The 15,822-nt window shown below is 36.9% G+C and overlaps 2 protein-coding genes across 7 annotated transcripts in view; one reads left to right on the forward strand and one right to left on the reverse strand.

The window, feature by feature from the left end:
- Window positions 1-15,822, forward strand: part of KIF25 (kinesin family member 25) — a 42,936-nt gene that overhangs the window by 7,470 nt on the left and 19,644 nt on the right. For all 6 annotated transcript variants that reach the window (XM_083830037.1, XM_083830038.1, XM_083830040.1 and 3 more), the window contains 5 exons: window positions 1,412-1,550; window positions 4,708-4,811; window positions 6,120-6,208; window positions 7,760-7,802; window positions 11,642-11,709. In XM_083830037.1, coding sequence (XP_083686163.1) covers window positions 1,412-1,550; window positions 4,708-4,811; window positions 6,120-6,208; window positions 7,760-7,802; window positions 11,642-11,709 — 443 coding nt within the window. The remainder of the gene's footprint in view (window positions 1-1,411; window positions 1,551-4,707; window positions 4,812-6,119; window positions 6,209-7,759; window positions 7,803-11,641; window positions 11,710-15,822) is intronic.
- Window positions 11,730-15,822, reverse strand: part of LOC310896981 (uncharacterized protein) — a gene marked incomplete at its 3' end in the record, with an annotated part of 30,963 nt that continues 26,870 nt past the window's right edge. The window contains exon 3 of the mRNA XM_083830045.1: window positions 11,730-15,181. Coding sequence (XP_083686171.1) covers window positions 15,127-15,181 — 55 coding nt within the window. The remainder of the gene's footprint in view (window positions 15,182-15,822) is intronic.

Below are 15,822 nucleotides of genomic sequence, written 5' to 3' on the forward strand. Positions count from 1 at the left end.
ACCGCGAGTTCTTCTGTTCTGGAGGACCTCGGAATCAGGATTAGTTCCCTGTTCTCTCAGTCAGGTTGTCTTCATTTGCAACAAAGATACTGGAACTGTTCTCCCAGTACTAGTACAATAATATTTTTCTTTGTTGAGGTACATGTTCCTTAAGTTACTCCACAGAACACTGTGTTCCTTTTAGGGATACTTAAAACATCAGCTTTTCTCAGGGTAGCACTGAATAGCTTGGGGTAGCAAAAATAGATCAGGAAAGAAATCTGTTTCTTTCAAGCGAAAGGATTTAGCTTAATTATAGCAATACTTCTTGGCAGGTCTTGCAGTGGAGTTTTATATTTTAGGATAGCTAGAATGGCAGAACTGCTTGTGATACAATATCAGTGGCTGTGATGGTTTACAGCCAGAGATCAATGAATGCTAAAAGAGCGTAAAGCTCTCCAAGTAAAAGTCTAAATTAATAGCATTCCTATACCTGTAATTAAAAAAAAAAAATGTTTGCAGTTATGTTCTGAGAAGGAGAACTACAGTGATTTTCTCCCTTTAGTTTAGTTTATTGTTTTATCATTGAAACTAGTTAATTAATTCAAGGTCAGTACCAAAACTGGAAAAATAAAATGTCACAGAATAATATGTGACACTTTGTACAAGGCTGACTAATGAAACATCACAGTGTTTCTATGAGAGAAGGTATTGTTAAGTTCATCTTGCAGATGGCTTTACGTGTCCTTTCCAAGACTAAGATGGCATGAAGTGTCCTAATCCTAAAATCAAGTTCATTTATTTTTACTTTATTTGGACTTCTTAGTGAATGTGAGCTGTTCTTATAAACATTTAGAAGTTGCATCATGTATAATATTCTGAGTTACATTAATAATGAAAATATTTCATGAAAAATAAAGGTTTCTGATCTATTCAAAACACATCAGTTCTCGTAGGGAGGCATAGAACTGGCTCATGTACAAAATGACTTAGGGAGAACCTTAACATATACCTCCTGATCAAAGCATTGAAAATGAATGCTGTAAGGGATACATGGATCACAGTTTTACATTGCTAATTCTGGATATGTCTTTTAAGTGGACAGAACACACAAACTTGTTTTTGTTTGATGAAATAAGAACAATATTGTGTTATAGCCAAAGCTGTGTGATGGTCCTTGTATATCAAGTAAGATAGTAAGGATCCTTAAAGTCTTGCTGAAATCTTTAGGATGTGACATTGGTGAATATTTTGCAAGATCCTTCTCTAAATGTGCTGAAAGACAGACTCCTAAAGACTTCCTCTCATCAAGTAGAGGGTTCTTCCTGATTGTGATATCTCACCTCTGTTATTTGTATTGTGGTTATATTGATTCTTCCTTAATGGCTGTTTTTGTGTCTTTATAACATATTTTTTTCTTCCTGCTGTTAAGAGGCTTAAGCAAGACATGAAAAGCCTCCGTTCATTTGCTCTTGAGCTTTCGAAAGACTTTCAGCGTCAATGCAAGGCTTATCTTTACCAAGCTTTGACAGCAGTCCAAGAGATACAGCTGCAAAATGAAGCAATGCAAAGTAAGGCTCATTGCACTTACATTTCAAACGTGTAACATCAACAATGTCATTGGCAAATGTTAGTAGCATTGAAAGATTGAGTTTGATTCTGAGATATAAGCACTTGGTTTTGTTTGATGTTAGATCATCAGGGAGTCCTGAAATGTTAGAAAGAGTACAAATAACCCTGCATTTTCTCAGGGAAATGTGGCCGATAATTTGGATTCAGCTTTTGTGTTGATTGCAGCTGCTACTAGACTACTGAGTTAACTCAGCTGTAACATTTTTAAACCAAAGTTCTCAGGCTTCTTATCATGATGATTTTAAAATAGCTCAGTAATGTATGTGTTGCTTTAGCTGAAATTTGTCTGCTTTTGACTGTCCCAAATAAGGAATTAGGTGATTTCAGAGTTTTCTGAAAATAATATCTGAATTTAGGACAGACCAGATTTTAATATTTCTGTATATTTAGGAGAAAATTTTACTCTGAAATTAAAACCAGTCCCACTTACTGGTCTGTGGAAAACAACACCATAGGGAATGCTCTTTACCTAGAATTATCTAGGTAATTACCAGAATTTACCTGAATTCCGTTTCAGAATTCTGAATTCTGTTTCAGAATTCAGGTCCTCATTCATGTGTACATATAAAGCAGACCCTGCAATGCACTGGTACTCTCTGCCCTCATCATTGAGGACTAAGTGCATTGGTCCTATACCTGGTTCTATTGGCACCTGCTTCCCATCTAATCGATTCTGGTGGTGCTCCTACCAGGTCTGAGAACACGACACAGACCAGATTGTGACATGGGGCTTTAATTGTTTGAAGCTTATGAGGCTGATGAACTAACAACAAATACAGAAATTTGTAATCAGAGTCCCTGTGTGATTCTCTGATATCTTTGTGTTGCCATATAAAAGGTACGTTTTCCTCCTGCTGTACATACTTGAAATAATTTGGGGACTGGTTTGATTCTGATGGGGCTACTCACATCAACAGCAACAAACAGCATGCTCAGTGACAGGTGTTGCAGGACTTGTCCCTGTATGTTAGATATTATGTTATGATTAAAATGGAGTAGATTACTGTATTATCTGTGTAGAGAAAATGCTTTAAAAAGTTACCTTTAAAACTGGAAAAAGAAAAAATATAAAATTAACCTTAGATGAAGGTGAATGTTCCCCTTATTGAAGCAGGGAGCTAAAAGAACAGAAAGGAGGTTTGATTTGGCACTTGAGCTAATGTGGTGTACATAAATAGTGAATATTCCTTATGAAGCCCTGCGAATTCCTGTTCACTGAACTGACCTTCCATTTTTTCTATGAAATTATAACCAGAAGAGGCTTTGTTGCCTGTAACAAAATTGTGCGTTGGTACATAGGTGGGTGACGTTTTTAATTTGGCCATTTTTCAGATCTCTGTCAAATGTTTTAAATGAAGATTCTCTTTTTAAGATATTAATATTACAGTCAGAATTGATGTCCTGAAATTAAATATAATCTTTCCTAAACAAAAAGCCCAAAGTGTGTATTCTAGAGAGAGCATATGTTATCAGTTTAATCCTAAAGTAGAGATTGAAAATGAGAGAACTATAGAAAAAACATTTAAGTAGGTTAATTTTCAGGCTGTAATAGACATGCAGCAAACTATACATTTTTTTCTGTAATAATTAGGTAGTCCCTTCATTAGAAATATTCAGTCATTGTCTGAAAATCAGGCTATTGTCATCTTTCCCAGTGAAATATAAATAGCAATAATTCAGATAAGAGAGAAGTGTCCAATACTCTTTTGTTATAGGCCTGTTTTCCTAACAATCTTTTTTTCTCTTTGAAGACTGAAAGGAGTAAGTACTCTTAGCACCTATTGCTTATCTTCAACTTTGCTCATACAAGAGAACTCAAGAATTGAAAGCTTGTGTGTGTACAAGTTTGTAAGTTAGCATACTTCTTATGGAGCTTATTTAAATAATGGATTCCCACCTCTGAAAAATACTGTATGATTTGGAGTCAGTGAATAAAAGAGTCACCTTTGACAATTTGTTTTTGTAGACTTGCATGTGGTTCTCCAAATGAAGACAAACTAATGTTAGTCCACATACAGTATGCAAGAAAAGCATTTATGCTTTATGCTCCCCAACTATTAACATCATGTTTCCCCTGTGTGCATGCGCTGTGAAGGAACATCGTGAGCTGGAGGTGAACAGCTTGGAAACTATAAAGACAACATCTGAGAAATCTCTAGTGCAGACAAATGTCCTTTGAAGTTACCTGATTTTTAACCTACTTCAGAGAACATAAATCATGTATGTGACATGCTGAAATTTTAAGTCTTTTTTTTTTGTAAGGTAACACATTCAGGCTGGTGGCTATCCTGCTAACAGCTCTCAGGCCATGGTTTTGACTGCTTGCTACTCGTCATCTTTGAACTGTTTGCTAATAGCTGGAGCAATTGATTTCCCACTGGGGTTCCTAAAAGCTTGCTTTTTACACAAGTTTACAGTCACATTATGAGCCTTCTGGACTGTATGTTTGTTTTAGGCCTGCTCAGTGTTGATGTAATTGGGCTGAAATAAAACCATTTGTGAAGGTAGAAGGCTTTTATAATGCCCCCTACTGCTCTCCTCGGTTTTCAGAAGGAGACTTCCTAGGGTTCAAAAGATCAATCATTTTTATGAAATCCTACCCATGTAGTGAATGTACCAATCTTAAAGGGGAACCTTCGAGCTGTTTACAGGATTAGTAGCGCTGTAAATGAGACTGATGATAAATGATAGGTTAATGAATCTAATAGTCTGCAAATATGGCATAAACCTCACAAGTGACAGCCCCATCCAGAAGCAGATTGCTTCAGGCTTAGGTTTCAGGCTTCACTGACAGATAACATTATTCTAAGTAAGCTTACACATTTGAATTGCCTTTAAATGTCTTCTCTTTTTGATCGTTTTTCAAAAATGCACATGTACCTGTGTTAGTTATCTTTAACTGTGCATAGACATTACATAGTGAGAAGAAATGGATTTTTTTTTTCTGATGCGTCTGGTAAATCAGGAACTAATCTTCCTAATTTAAATTTGGAAGAAGTTAAAAAGTTTTATGCTTATATTTCATGAGGTACTATTGGAAAATTTATTTTGTAAAGTCACAGAGGTCAGTTCTTTGAAACAGCTTTCTTCTTCCAGTGTTTCAGATAAAAGCTTTTGATCTTGAGCAGTCCCTACAAGAGGTGACAGAGAGATATGAAAAAGAAAAGCAAAAGAGGAGAGTTCTACATAACAGCTTAGTTGTAAGTATCTTCAATGACAGAACATTTTCTTATTTTGTTGTAATTATACCAATAATTTCATCACCAATGAAACTAATTAATATACTTGTCCTTTATAAGTGTACTTAACACTCCTCACCCTCAACTTTCTATATAAGGAGCATTTCTTTGCTGAGGCACTTTCATCTCACAGTAAGCCACAGTCCGTTCTTTTTACAAAAGCATCTTCTAAACGTACTCCTGGATTATATTGCCCTAAGGAATATCATAAATTTTGAATAGTGAGCAAAATTTGAGTTTCTTTATCCCCTAAGAGTGTAGCTTCTGGAAGATGCCATTTCTTTTCTAGCAATTCCTCCACAATGGGAAATTCAAGCTTTATCAATTCAGGTTCAATTAATTGGAAATATACCTTTGAAATTGTTTTAGAATTCTTAAAGCAATCAACTTGAAATTGAAAAATTGTCTTCCTTTTTTTTTTTTTGGAAAATATATGTAGCTGTATCCTGCTCAGATGTTAGTGATGGTTTGTTTGAGATTCATTTTTTTTCCTTTTTGTTCTTTAACTTTACTCTTTCTGCCCATCCCCCAGATGACTAGTTTTGGGTTGCCTGATTCGGGACCTGATTTTTAGAAAGACAAGTCACTTTCAAGCAAGATTCGTCTAAATTTTTCTACCTGGGAAAAAGAAACTTCTTTGTTAAAAAGTACTTACCTTCCAAACTCTGCTTTGTGTTGCAGTTTACTGAGAGGATATTCCCCAAGGCAGTGTGGGGAGTTAATGCCAGTGTTCACTAGTCACCACAAGCAAGCTGTTTTCAGTGATACACAATGAGAAGAAATGATCATCAGGTTAGATAAGGAAAAGTCTGAAGCAGCCTAAAGGGAAAAATCAATGCTAAAATCAATTTTAGTCATGTATGAACATACAGTGCAGAGGAAAAGGAACAAAATGTTTTATATCCTGTATCTTCCCGAGGGCTGGTTGAGGAGAAATGCATTGTTTAATCTTGGCTCTTGAGTTAATATAAGTGAAGAAGCTCAAATGAAGAGGAAGGAGATTGAGAGGAGAAAATGGCTCACTGAAAGCATCTTTTCTTTTTCATATAGACTGGAGAGGACTATACCATTTCAGAGCTCTGAAGAGATTATACTTTCTCAATTAAAGTTAGGAGAAAGCAAATGATACTGATACAATCTTTTTTTCTCCACAGAGTCTAAGCTTAAGGCTGCGAATTTGCCTGCTTTCTTAAACACATTCATGTCTGCATGAGTGTATTTGTCCTCTACAGTACTTTGTGTTAAATAATGTTAATAATCTAATCCTAGGAGCTGAGAGGAAATATCAGAGTCCATTGCAGGATCCGGCCATCTCTACCTTTTGATAATGCTGACGAACATTCAATATCACAAGATAGGTAATTTATTATGGCTGTGTTATATCTTGTCTGACTCATAATTAATATAAGGTTAAAATAATAGTCACATGTATACAAGAACAATTGTGTTCTATATTTTTTTCTGGTTTTATATCTGTCATGAGTGGTAAAAAACTAATTACTCTTTCTTCTTTCTCCTGCTAAATTGGCATTAGTCAATCTTAGCCCTTAGTCTAAAATTGTGTCCACCTGAACAGAAGTCCGTAGTTGTTTAACAGTCCAGGATTATCTGTGGATTGGCAGAAGTAACACTCCTGCAGTCAGTGTAGAGTATATTCACCGTCTGGTACAAAGCCTGGGATACAGTAATGTAATAGCAGCTGTCAGAAGTTACAGGTAGAGAAAAACACTCAGCATTTCAGTTGTTTTGTCATGCTGCAGAATGGATTTGCTGTCAGCACAAACACTGGTAATTCTATTTCAGTATAATTTGGCTCTACATCCCTAGTTTATAATACGCTTACTGTAACTGAAGTGTCAACACATCCCTAGAACCAAAAGGAAAAGGGGGATTAAGTGCAAGAATGTGCCACAACAAGCTGAATTCTCCATAGATGTCTACTATGAAAAAAGGTAGGAACTAAACATACACAACTGGAGAAGGAAGGGGAAAACTAGGTGGGTGGCTAGAAAACAGTAATATCATCATCTGACCCATCAGAAAATTACTATTTGGGGCATTTATTTTACTTTTACTAGCTGGTACTTCTAAAAGTAAATTAAAATTTAAAAATTTGTTCACTTTTGCCAAATCTTTAGGAAAAAAAAATGTTTTAATTAAAATAATATGAAATGTTAGACAAGACAGCAATTTCAAAGAGCCTGAAGGGGAAACTTGCATTAACCTGTGCTTGATATACCTGGGAAGGAACCAAATCACTGTTTTCGTTGCTGTGTGGAATAATGTTGCTGTATTCAATTAGGTGCCAAATCATGGTGTGAAACAGGATGGACTGGGCTAAATACACAATTATTAAGACAAACTTTTCTTAACAGATCACAAAGAAATTTAAATAAAACTTAGTTGTGAAACTAAGGGCTGATTTTGAAAACACGTGAATGAAAATTTGAATGCATTTATGCACCTTAGCAATCCAAGTCATTTTTTGGACTAGTAAGGGTTGCAAAATTACTTCTGACTGTATTTGTAGGATCAGGGCCAAATACCTAAAAAGATGTTTTTCAGCTTAATGTGCTAAAGGGAAAACCTCCTGTTACAAACTCATATTACAATCTCAAAACAACAGAATGGTTTGCATGTGAATTAGTCTTAATTGGGTTTATTCTAATTTTTTTAAGAAGATTATTTTGCTTGATTGCATATTGATGTATTTTTTCATTATTATTATTCACAAATAACTGTGGTGTTAGCATGTTCATGTGGTATGATAATAATGGAAATTCTGGAAGGTATTATTTAGACTATGTGTAGTTCTCCGATATTTTGAGCATTTACTTTCCTGAGCTAATTGGAACATTTAGGTTGGAAAGCTACCTTTTTTATCCCATTGGCATTTTTTTCCCTTACAGGCAAAGAAACTTCTCAGAAAAAGTGGCATATGCCATTGATGATGTGAGTATATTTGATGGTGAAATTCAAGAGCACATTTACAGATAGTCTTTAAGAGAAACGATGGGACCTGGGAACCATAGGTTTGAAAAGGAATTAGGTAATTTCTTGTCAAGTGGTGCCCAGCTTTGATCTCCCATGGGTGCAATAGCAGGTGATTTGTGCTGATTTCATCCTGAGTCTTTGTAGTAATAGTAGCTCCGAGCTGCTGCTGGCACAGTCATCCATGAACTGGAGCGTGTATGTTTGCAGTAGTCAAACCGTTGCAGACTTGCTGCAATCAGTCCCTTTGAGCCACTTGTATTTACTGTAACCGTTTCTGTAATTATGTTAGGCCTTTTTCATTTTATTATTAGAACCCAACTAATGCATTAGCAGAGAAATATGATATCTCCTGAACCACAACAGCCTACGTGGAACAGCAGTCAAGCATGTTAAAGTGTCCTGGCTTAGATCCATCAGGGGAAGGAGAATGAGCATTGAGGTTGCAAATCCAGATGACATTCCAGCATTAACTGAGGCCATTAGTGAGATATAAAATTTAAAAAGCCATAGTCGTGTGAGCTAAGGTCAAAGTATTAACTTGAGTTTTAATTTTCTTAGCCATCATGGTTCTTAGTCAGCTGCTCACTGTTACTTATGTATTAGCCAAATTCTCTTCTATAGTATAACGCATAAAATATTGCTGAAGTGTAACCTAAAGTATGGTATGCATTTAAATCTCCAAAATTATAGCTTCATTAGACTGATCTCTGTTGCATAAAGTGGACACTTAGATATATAGATATAGATATATGCAATTAGGAAACTAATGGAGCTCATGAAGAGTCTGTTAAGAACAAGTAAATATGTCAGGAGATAAAAAGCAGGGATCTGTTATAGTAGATGTAGTGTTCTGGATGCCGTGATTCTATGATTTATTGTACTATAAAACGCCTTGACCATTTCTGACCTGCTAAATTTTATTATATGAAGATGAAATTAGGTAATGTTTAGGTTTTGGATGATTTCATATAGATATCTGATATATTACTGTATTTGTATTTTTATAGGCGAAGCAGTGTCTGCTTGCTTATGTCATTATATGAGTTTTAGGAGTTTTAGTTTGTATGTAACAGCGAACTGGTAACCTTCAGGATGCTAACCCGTTCTCATGTTTAAAAGTCTGTATGAGATATTCCAGGAAAATAAGTGTATGCATGGACTTAACTATAAAATGAAACATGCAAGATCATAGTATGACCTAGGTTGCAAAAGACCCTCAAGATTGTCAAGTGCAAAGATACTATCTCCCTGATTTTGGAAAAGATAATACTGCCTTTAAATGCTTTATTGGTTTGCCTTGACATTTATTTGGTTAAAATGCTTTCTAGTTCTGACCAAACACCTTGCATGTTTGTATTAGTTTCTTGATAGAATTTTTTTAATCGTGGTTGGTTTTTTTTGAAGCTCATGAGGGAAGATAAAGTACAACTGACTTTTTACAAAAAGCAGTAACTCTAGACTAAGCTAACAGAAGTAAAGGAAAACAATATTTATTGCCTGTTTCTTTTGCTTTTAACTACTGTAGGTGTTATGCTTGTGGATAGGCTAAATATGCAATTTTCAGATAAAATTATGGGGTTTGATTTGATGCGAAGCTAGGGCGGGCACCTGCCCTAGCCTAATACCTGAAGTGATATTGTTTGAATCCAACTTCCTTTGGCACAGGAGAAAAGAAGGTGGCTGCTTCCAAGTTACTAATTTCTTTCAAATTATTTTGAAAAGGTTTTCAGTTGTGAGTAGTGGAGAAAAAAAGGAATGGCAAAGAGGCTGCTCTGAATATCAGGGAAAGTGCAAGATTCTGCTGGTTTTTCAAGATAGGACTGGGAAAATAGGAATTAACATAGGAAGACTCCTTTTCTTGAGAGATAATTTTGTACTAGATCAGGTGGATGTAGCTATAGTAGTAGGATACATTATTACTCCCCAGGTGCTTATCACCATCCCCATCCGAAGGTTTCTTCCCCTGGTGCCTACCCAGCGCAGGGAATCCTTTAGGCTGTCCTTGTCTGCCTCAGTGCTGTGCCAGCCAGTGGCACTGAAGTTGACAGGGAAGCAGATGAGGAGCAGTCACAGTTGCCCTTTCATTGGCTGTGTTGTAGAGAAAAGCCTTGGGAAGTGGGACAATAGCCTTTACTAGATATGCAATAACAAGGGTTGGGAAATGATGATTATCACAGCTGGGTTTTGTGATCACATGTCTATATCCACAATTCCTTATGCCTCATTTAAAATTTTGTATTTTGCCTTATGGAATTTCACTTACTGAAGAGCTCCCCAGACTTGGGTATAAGGACAGTTTGTGAATGTTTGTGAATTATCCGTTTGCCATTTGCATGATTCATATTACCCTAAAAAAACTCAGACCGGGAGTATTCTGTGGCTCTGGGGTGAAGAAAAATATTCTTCAATATTCATGTGACACAGCTGTAAGGATTTCACAGGCACAATTGACAGGATCACCTTATGAGATTTTGTATGCCAGCAGCTGTCGCGGGTATCCTAGCCCATACTGATCTCCTCCTGAGAAGGGAGGGTCATGACAAATGCTCATATGAAACTTCTGCCTATTAACAATGCTTATGTTTCTATGTTACACAAATAGATCTTTTTTTCTATCCCGTTTCTCACCTTAGGGAAAGCTGGTCTGCAAGTAAATTTGACATCTGAATCAGAAAGGTGTTCCATAACCCTACGTCATTTTCCCGTTTGCTGTTGTTTTTTCTCCAGAGGCTGTTAATTACTGATCCTATCGCAATGTCTGTGTCAGGTCATTTTGTAGCAAAGCATTGTGCTCACATCCATACTGCTGCTAAATTTGCCTGTACTGGAATGGGTAACGTATCTCATTCTACAGCAAGTGTTGCTGCCATTAGGTAGATAATGGTCCACTGGCTTTCCTTAAAGAGGAAGAAATATTTGTAAACTTAAAAGAATAAATTTGGGGTTTGTTAGCTGTCTGCATGCTAGGCATACTGTTATGCTGTCATAATTTGCTCACCTCTTTACTACTTCGTTCAGTGGCAATGCTAGGTTGAAGGACATCAGTTTAGCACTCTAAGCTACTTGTTGGAAGAGCAGTACAAACTTCAGCATTCCTATCAAATGCTGTAATATAAGCAAAGGTTACTAAGCCAGGAAACCTCTTTGAACTGAGTGAAGCATTTTGTGTGCTGAGGAGCTTCCGTCTGAAATGTGGAAATGATAATTTTTTCTCACATTTTTTCTTTACTTTTTTCTGCGATTAAGCAAGACACGCCATGAGGAGCAAAGAGCATAGAATTTACTACGGGTAATAGCTTTTAAAGAGCTGCTGACACATTTGTCCAACTTACAAAACCACTATATAATCCATATGGAAAGTGATTTCTACTAAAAACTCATGGAAAATCTAGCAATTGTGTGACTGCAGTTCTTCCTCACAGGGTGGAATAGCGTGATATGCTATGAAATGTGCATCTTCTGCTCTGCTCTTGGCACAAACATTTACAAAAGCAATCTGAAAATGCACTGACCTCATAATAAAAAAAGGCTCTTTTGCCATTTTTCTACCTTTGGTGGTAATTAGGGAGGTTGGATTTACTTGCCTGTGTTTTTCTAGGCACATAAAAAGTTTTGGTAATGGTTTGGATCTTTCTTGTGAACATAAATGCACGCATTTTGTGTTGGTTGTTCTTTAACAATCTGAACGTGTTCTGAGATCCTTTCTTGCGGTCTTGCTAGTTCACTGCAGTGAAATAAATATTTCAGTTTTGCGCGTGACTGTGATATTAACTGTAAGTGTTTTGTTTTTCTCCTAGGAAACTGTTCTGGTAAAGTGTAGCCGTCCTGGTCATGCATCAATAAACAAGACTTTTCAGTTTGAAAGGTGGGTCGTCCTGTGTAGCAGTCTTGGTTGCTGGAAGATTTGTACAGTGAAGGTTAAATTTTTCGCAGACATTGGTTAGAAAGTAGTGTTCTTTTTTATTTACTACTTTTTTATTCTTATATGGTTTTCACATTCTTTCCAGTATAGAATAATGCACTTCGGGATATAGATGCCACCCTCGGTCCTCCTTCTCAGTGAAGAATAGTGATTTGCCTGAGTGTGAAACCTGTCTAGAGACATATTTGAACCTTCTCACAGTCTGAGTACTCCTCATCTCCTCGCAGCATGTTGTGAGATAGCAAAACATTATCCATATTTTCAAGGTGCAGAACTGAGGTGGATTGCATGACTTCAGCATTAGACATAAAGCATTACTGAGCCAGGAGCCAAACTGAGGACTATTATGCTTCAATGTACAGTCGTGCTACTTAAAGTAGGCTGGAAATAGACAACCGGATAGAGTGGTGGCATGTAAATTAGCGCTCCCCTGAGAGAAAGGCTGTGATGTGGGTACTTTCCCTGTTAGATGCCAAAGAACCCGTACAGGTGCGAGAGATTTTGAATACACCAGCTGCGATAAGGGTTTTCGTTGGTGTTTGTGCCTTACTACACACTGGGGATTCAGCCCACAAAACAGAAACTGCAGGGAGTCAGGCTGAAAGGTGCCTCAGGTTCTTTCAGAATGGAGCTAACCTGAACCTCTGAAAACAGGAATGAAGAGTTAAATTAATACAAGATCTCTGTAAACCAAAAAATACAAAATTTTACCCCATGCCTTTTTTTCAAATGGAAATTTTGCTTTATTGAGCTATGTCCGTACGTTGCAATAACTCAAACAGTATGTCTTCTCCCCTGAACCACGCTTCAAAACCCTCTGGAAACAAGACATTTGAGCACAATCCCGTGCTTCCTTGCTGAAGGCAAACTTGATTTAAAGTCAAATTTATCCAACTTGAATTATTTGTCCCGGTCTAAACTTAAGTCCTGAGCCTCTTTCAGCCCAAAATGCTGTTGGTTGGTTAAACATTGTCAGTTATTCACCCTTTCTTTGAGGTGTCTTTCTAAGATGCTGCCTTTTTCTGCTCATGAAGACTGGGGACTGCTATTGTGTAGGCCGCCAAATGACTGAAAATTCCTGAGATAATGCAAATCTTGGAGAACCTTTACTCACCTCATAGGTTACAGGACTCCCTTGATACAGGGCATATGTGATCTCTCAAGGTGTGCGATCTCTCTCGCATGTTTGCTAAGCTACTTGAAGTAATTCCTTTCACCCTCTAGCTATACCTAACACAGCCATACCAGCTGAAATAAATGCAGAATAATGCTGGAATTCAGCTCCAGAGCAACAATGGTATCGAGACAGAATGCCAAAGCTGCTGTGACTCTGGACATGTGGTGTAGATCCTGATAATCAGGAAAAGGGTTAAAAAAATGTAAATCCCCCAAAGAATGCAGTTCTTGGGGAATGTTTTTTCAGTGTCCCAGCACAGCTCTTTTTTATAAACAGAAGAGCATATGGTTCTTATGAACTCAAAAATGTTTATTTTTTTAGCAATGTTTTATGGAACTAATAAATGTCAAAATATTTGATTTCAGCTCAGGAAGAAAATTCCAGCTTTCAGCATGTTATGCTTTTATAATTTTATTGGTGAATCAGTTAGCAAAATAAAAAGAAGCTCAAAATTTTCAAGGTGAAATTAACAATAATCAGTACACAGGGACAAATCTGTCATCATTCTGGTAAAAATAACTGAGCTTATAGGAACAGATTCTCTGGATTTGCTATATCTTTCATGGTCTTGGATAGCTAATTGTGTGTCCCTGCTTTAGACAGTGCTGTGATTACAGTGTAGCATAAACTAGTTCAAGCCAAATTTAAACTACTTCATTTGGGTCCTGGTAGTATTTGAAGCACAGCAGCTAAAGTAGTGGCACTAAAACGCCTTTAGGAAGTTGAGTAAATATTTGGAGTAGTTATTGTAACATGGAGCCCCATGCCTTTCCTCTGAACTGCTACCAGTACCTGAGCCTGGCATAGTTCGCTATGGCCATACTGCTTTGCAGTACAAACAAGACCACAAAACACGGTTGGTTGGTTGCAATGTTTGCTTTAGTAGACAACAAAAGCCCTCAAGAGCAACTGAAGAATTTTTAAATGTTCTTATCCCCTAAATATGTTTTAAATTTGGTGGTTGTTTTTGTTGTTGTTTGTTTTGTTTTTTAGTGTAATATCTCTGAGGGAGATGTTTTGATGTGTTAAGAAAAAAATATAGTTTCAACACGAGTTAGAGCCCTAGTGGGTTAAAATTCAGGAGTTAGCGCTAATGAATGTTTCACTGATTTTAGATGATAAAGGAAGCAGAGAAAAGAGTTTGGAAAAATTTTTGCTCTTATATTGACCTGGAAGATTTGATGTGTATAACTTATTGAAGCATGTGCATGTATGCATGCAAAGCAAGGATGGAGTATTCAGCGCTTGTGTTGTCCCAGTAAGAACTGTGCCACATCTCTGCATATTTGTTGGTTTCTCAGTTTAGTATGACAGCATGTCAGCGGAATGGCAAGACAAGCAGTATTTGTCTGTCAAGCCAGAAAAGTGCTCATTTCCTGATTAAAGAGAGTACATTTTCATACAACTTACAATTAGACTGTGGAACGCGTTGCCACAGGATGTTACGCCAGGCCAAGAATTCAGCAAGATGCAAAAAAAACCCTTGAATGCTAATGCTAATAGGTTTTTTTTTTAGTTTTTTTTTTTTTTCAGCAGAGATTCAACTCATATTTCAGCTTTGAGGGCAGTTTACAGCTATTAAGGATTAGGATGAGACAGAGATTAATTATTCTGTCTCCAGCCACCATGGTGTTTCTCGTTTCTTCCTCTGGCCATTGTCAGAAACAAAATGCTGAACTAAGTGGTTTAGGTCTAATTCTATATCTGTTTATCGGTGATCCCTCTGTACAGTCTTATTTATGGAGAACATGAAAATGAAATCTATGTTTGTGCAGGCTCCAGACTGTAGTGGCCAGATCCTGGTCAAACATACAAGAAGACTTGAGTAAATGCTTAAAAACAAATTGTGTTCTTCCTTAAGTTAAGCTCTTAGTATCATGTATTAGCGAAGTGTACTCGTATACTATATACACAGGGAAGTAACTACATTTTGTAATCTTTGCTGCTACAAAAATTCCTGTTTCCAGTTAGTCATTTTACTATAGCCTATAGAAAATACACGCCACTTATTGGAAAAGAGAGCTAATCAAACTAAACCAAACCAAACCAACCAACCAACCAACCAAAAAAGATTCACAACAGAAAGATAATGGAAAAGGAAGCTTTCTTCCGAAGGTAAAGATTCATACCTCAGATTGTTAAGTGGTGGTTATGGTATTCGTGTTTCAGATTCTGTCCATCTTCTATAAACAGCACTTGTTACAGGCCTTAGTCTTGGGGAAGTTACTTTTTGATGTGCTAGAGAAACAATGAATGCGTTAGGATACTCATGTTTTGTTATCAGAATTTCCTGCCTTTGATGATTTCTTATTTTCAGGTCTTGGCTTTATGTTGTATGAAGTTATATTTGAAAGGGTTGGAGGAAAAAATTCCTTGTACAGTCCTCTGTTACCTTATTTTTTCTTGATTTTGAAAACATGTACGTAATTGTATTAGACATTATTTTGGCCCAAGCATTATACTGTCATTGCTCTTTTCTAACAGCTGGAATAAGTCAGTTAAATTGTCTTTCATTCACTTTAAAAATTAGTCTGAAATCCACATCATGACATAAAAGAAAGTCATCCCACTGGTTATCACGGTGAGAAATGTTTATCTCAGAAAAGGTAGTTCAGCAGGGGCGAGGATGGAAATACTTGAAGATGGTGCTGCCCGCAAAGGTGGTTTCAATGATAAACTTGACCTCAGGAGCCTCCAATTTCTGCTCTTCTACTGACTTTTCTGAGACAAGTCCCAGAGCAGATTTGCAGCCTCTGTACGTCTTCTTTCACATCTAAAGGAGGAGCACAACTTGACCACTTGCTTTCTTAGTGTGACACAAAGGAAACACGGGCAGCAGGAATATCTCATAGTCTGGTATGTGGGAGAAAGATGGATCT

Source organism: Anser anser (assembly GCF_964211835.1).
Source record: "Anser anser genome assembly, chromosome: 3".
In the NCBI taxonomy this organism is placed as follows: Eukaryota; Metazoa; Chordata; class Aves; order Anseriformes; family Anatidae; genus Anser; species Anser anser.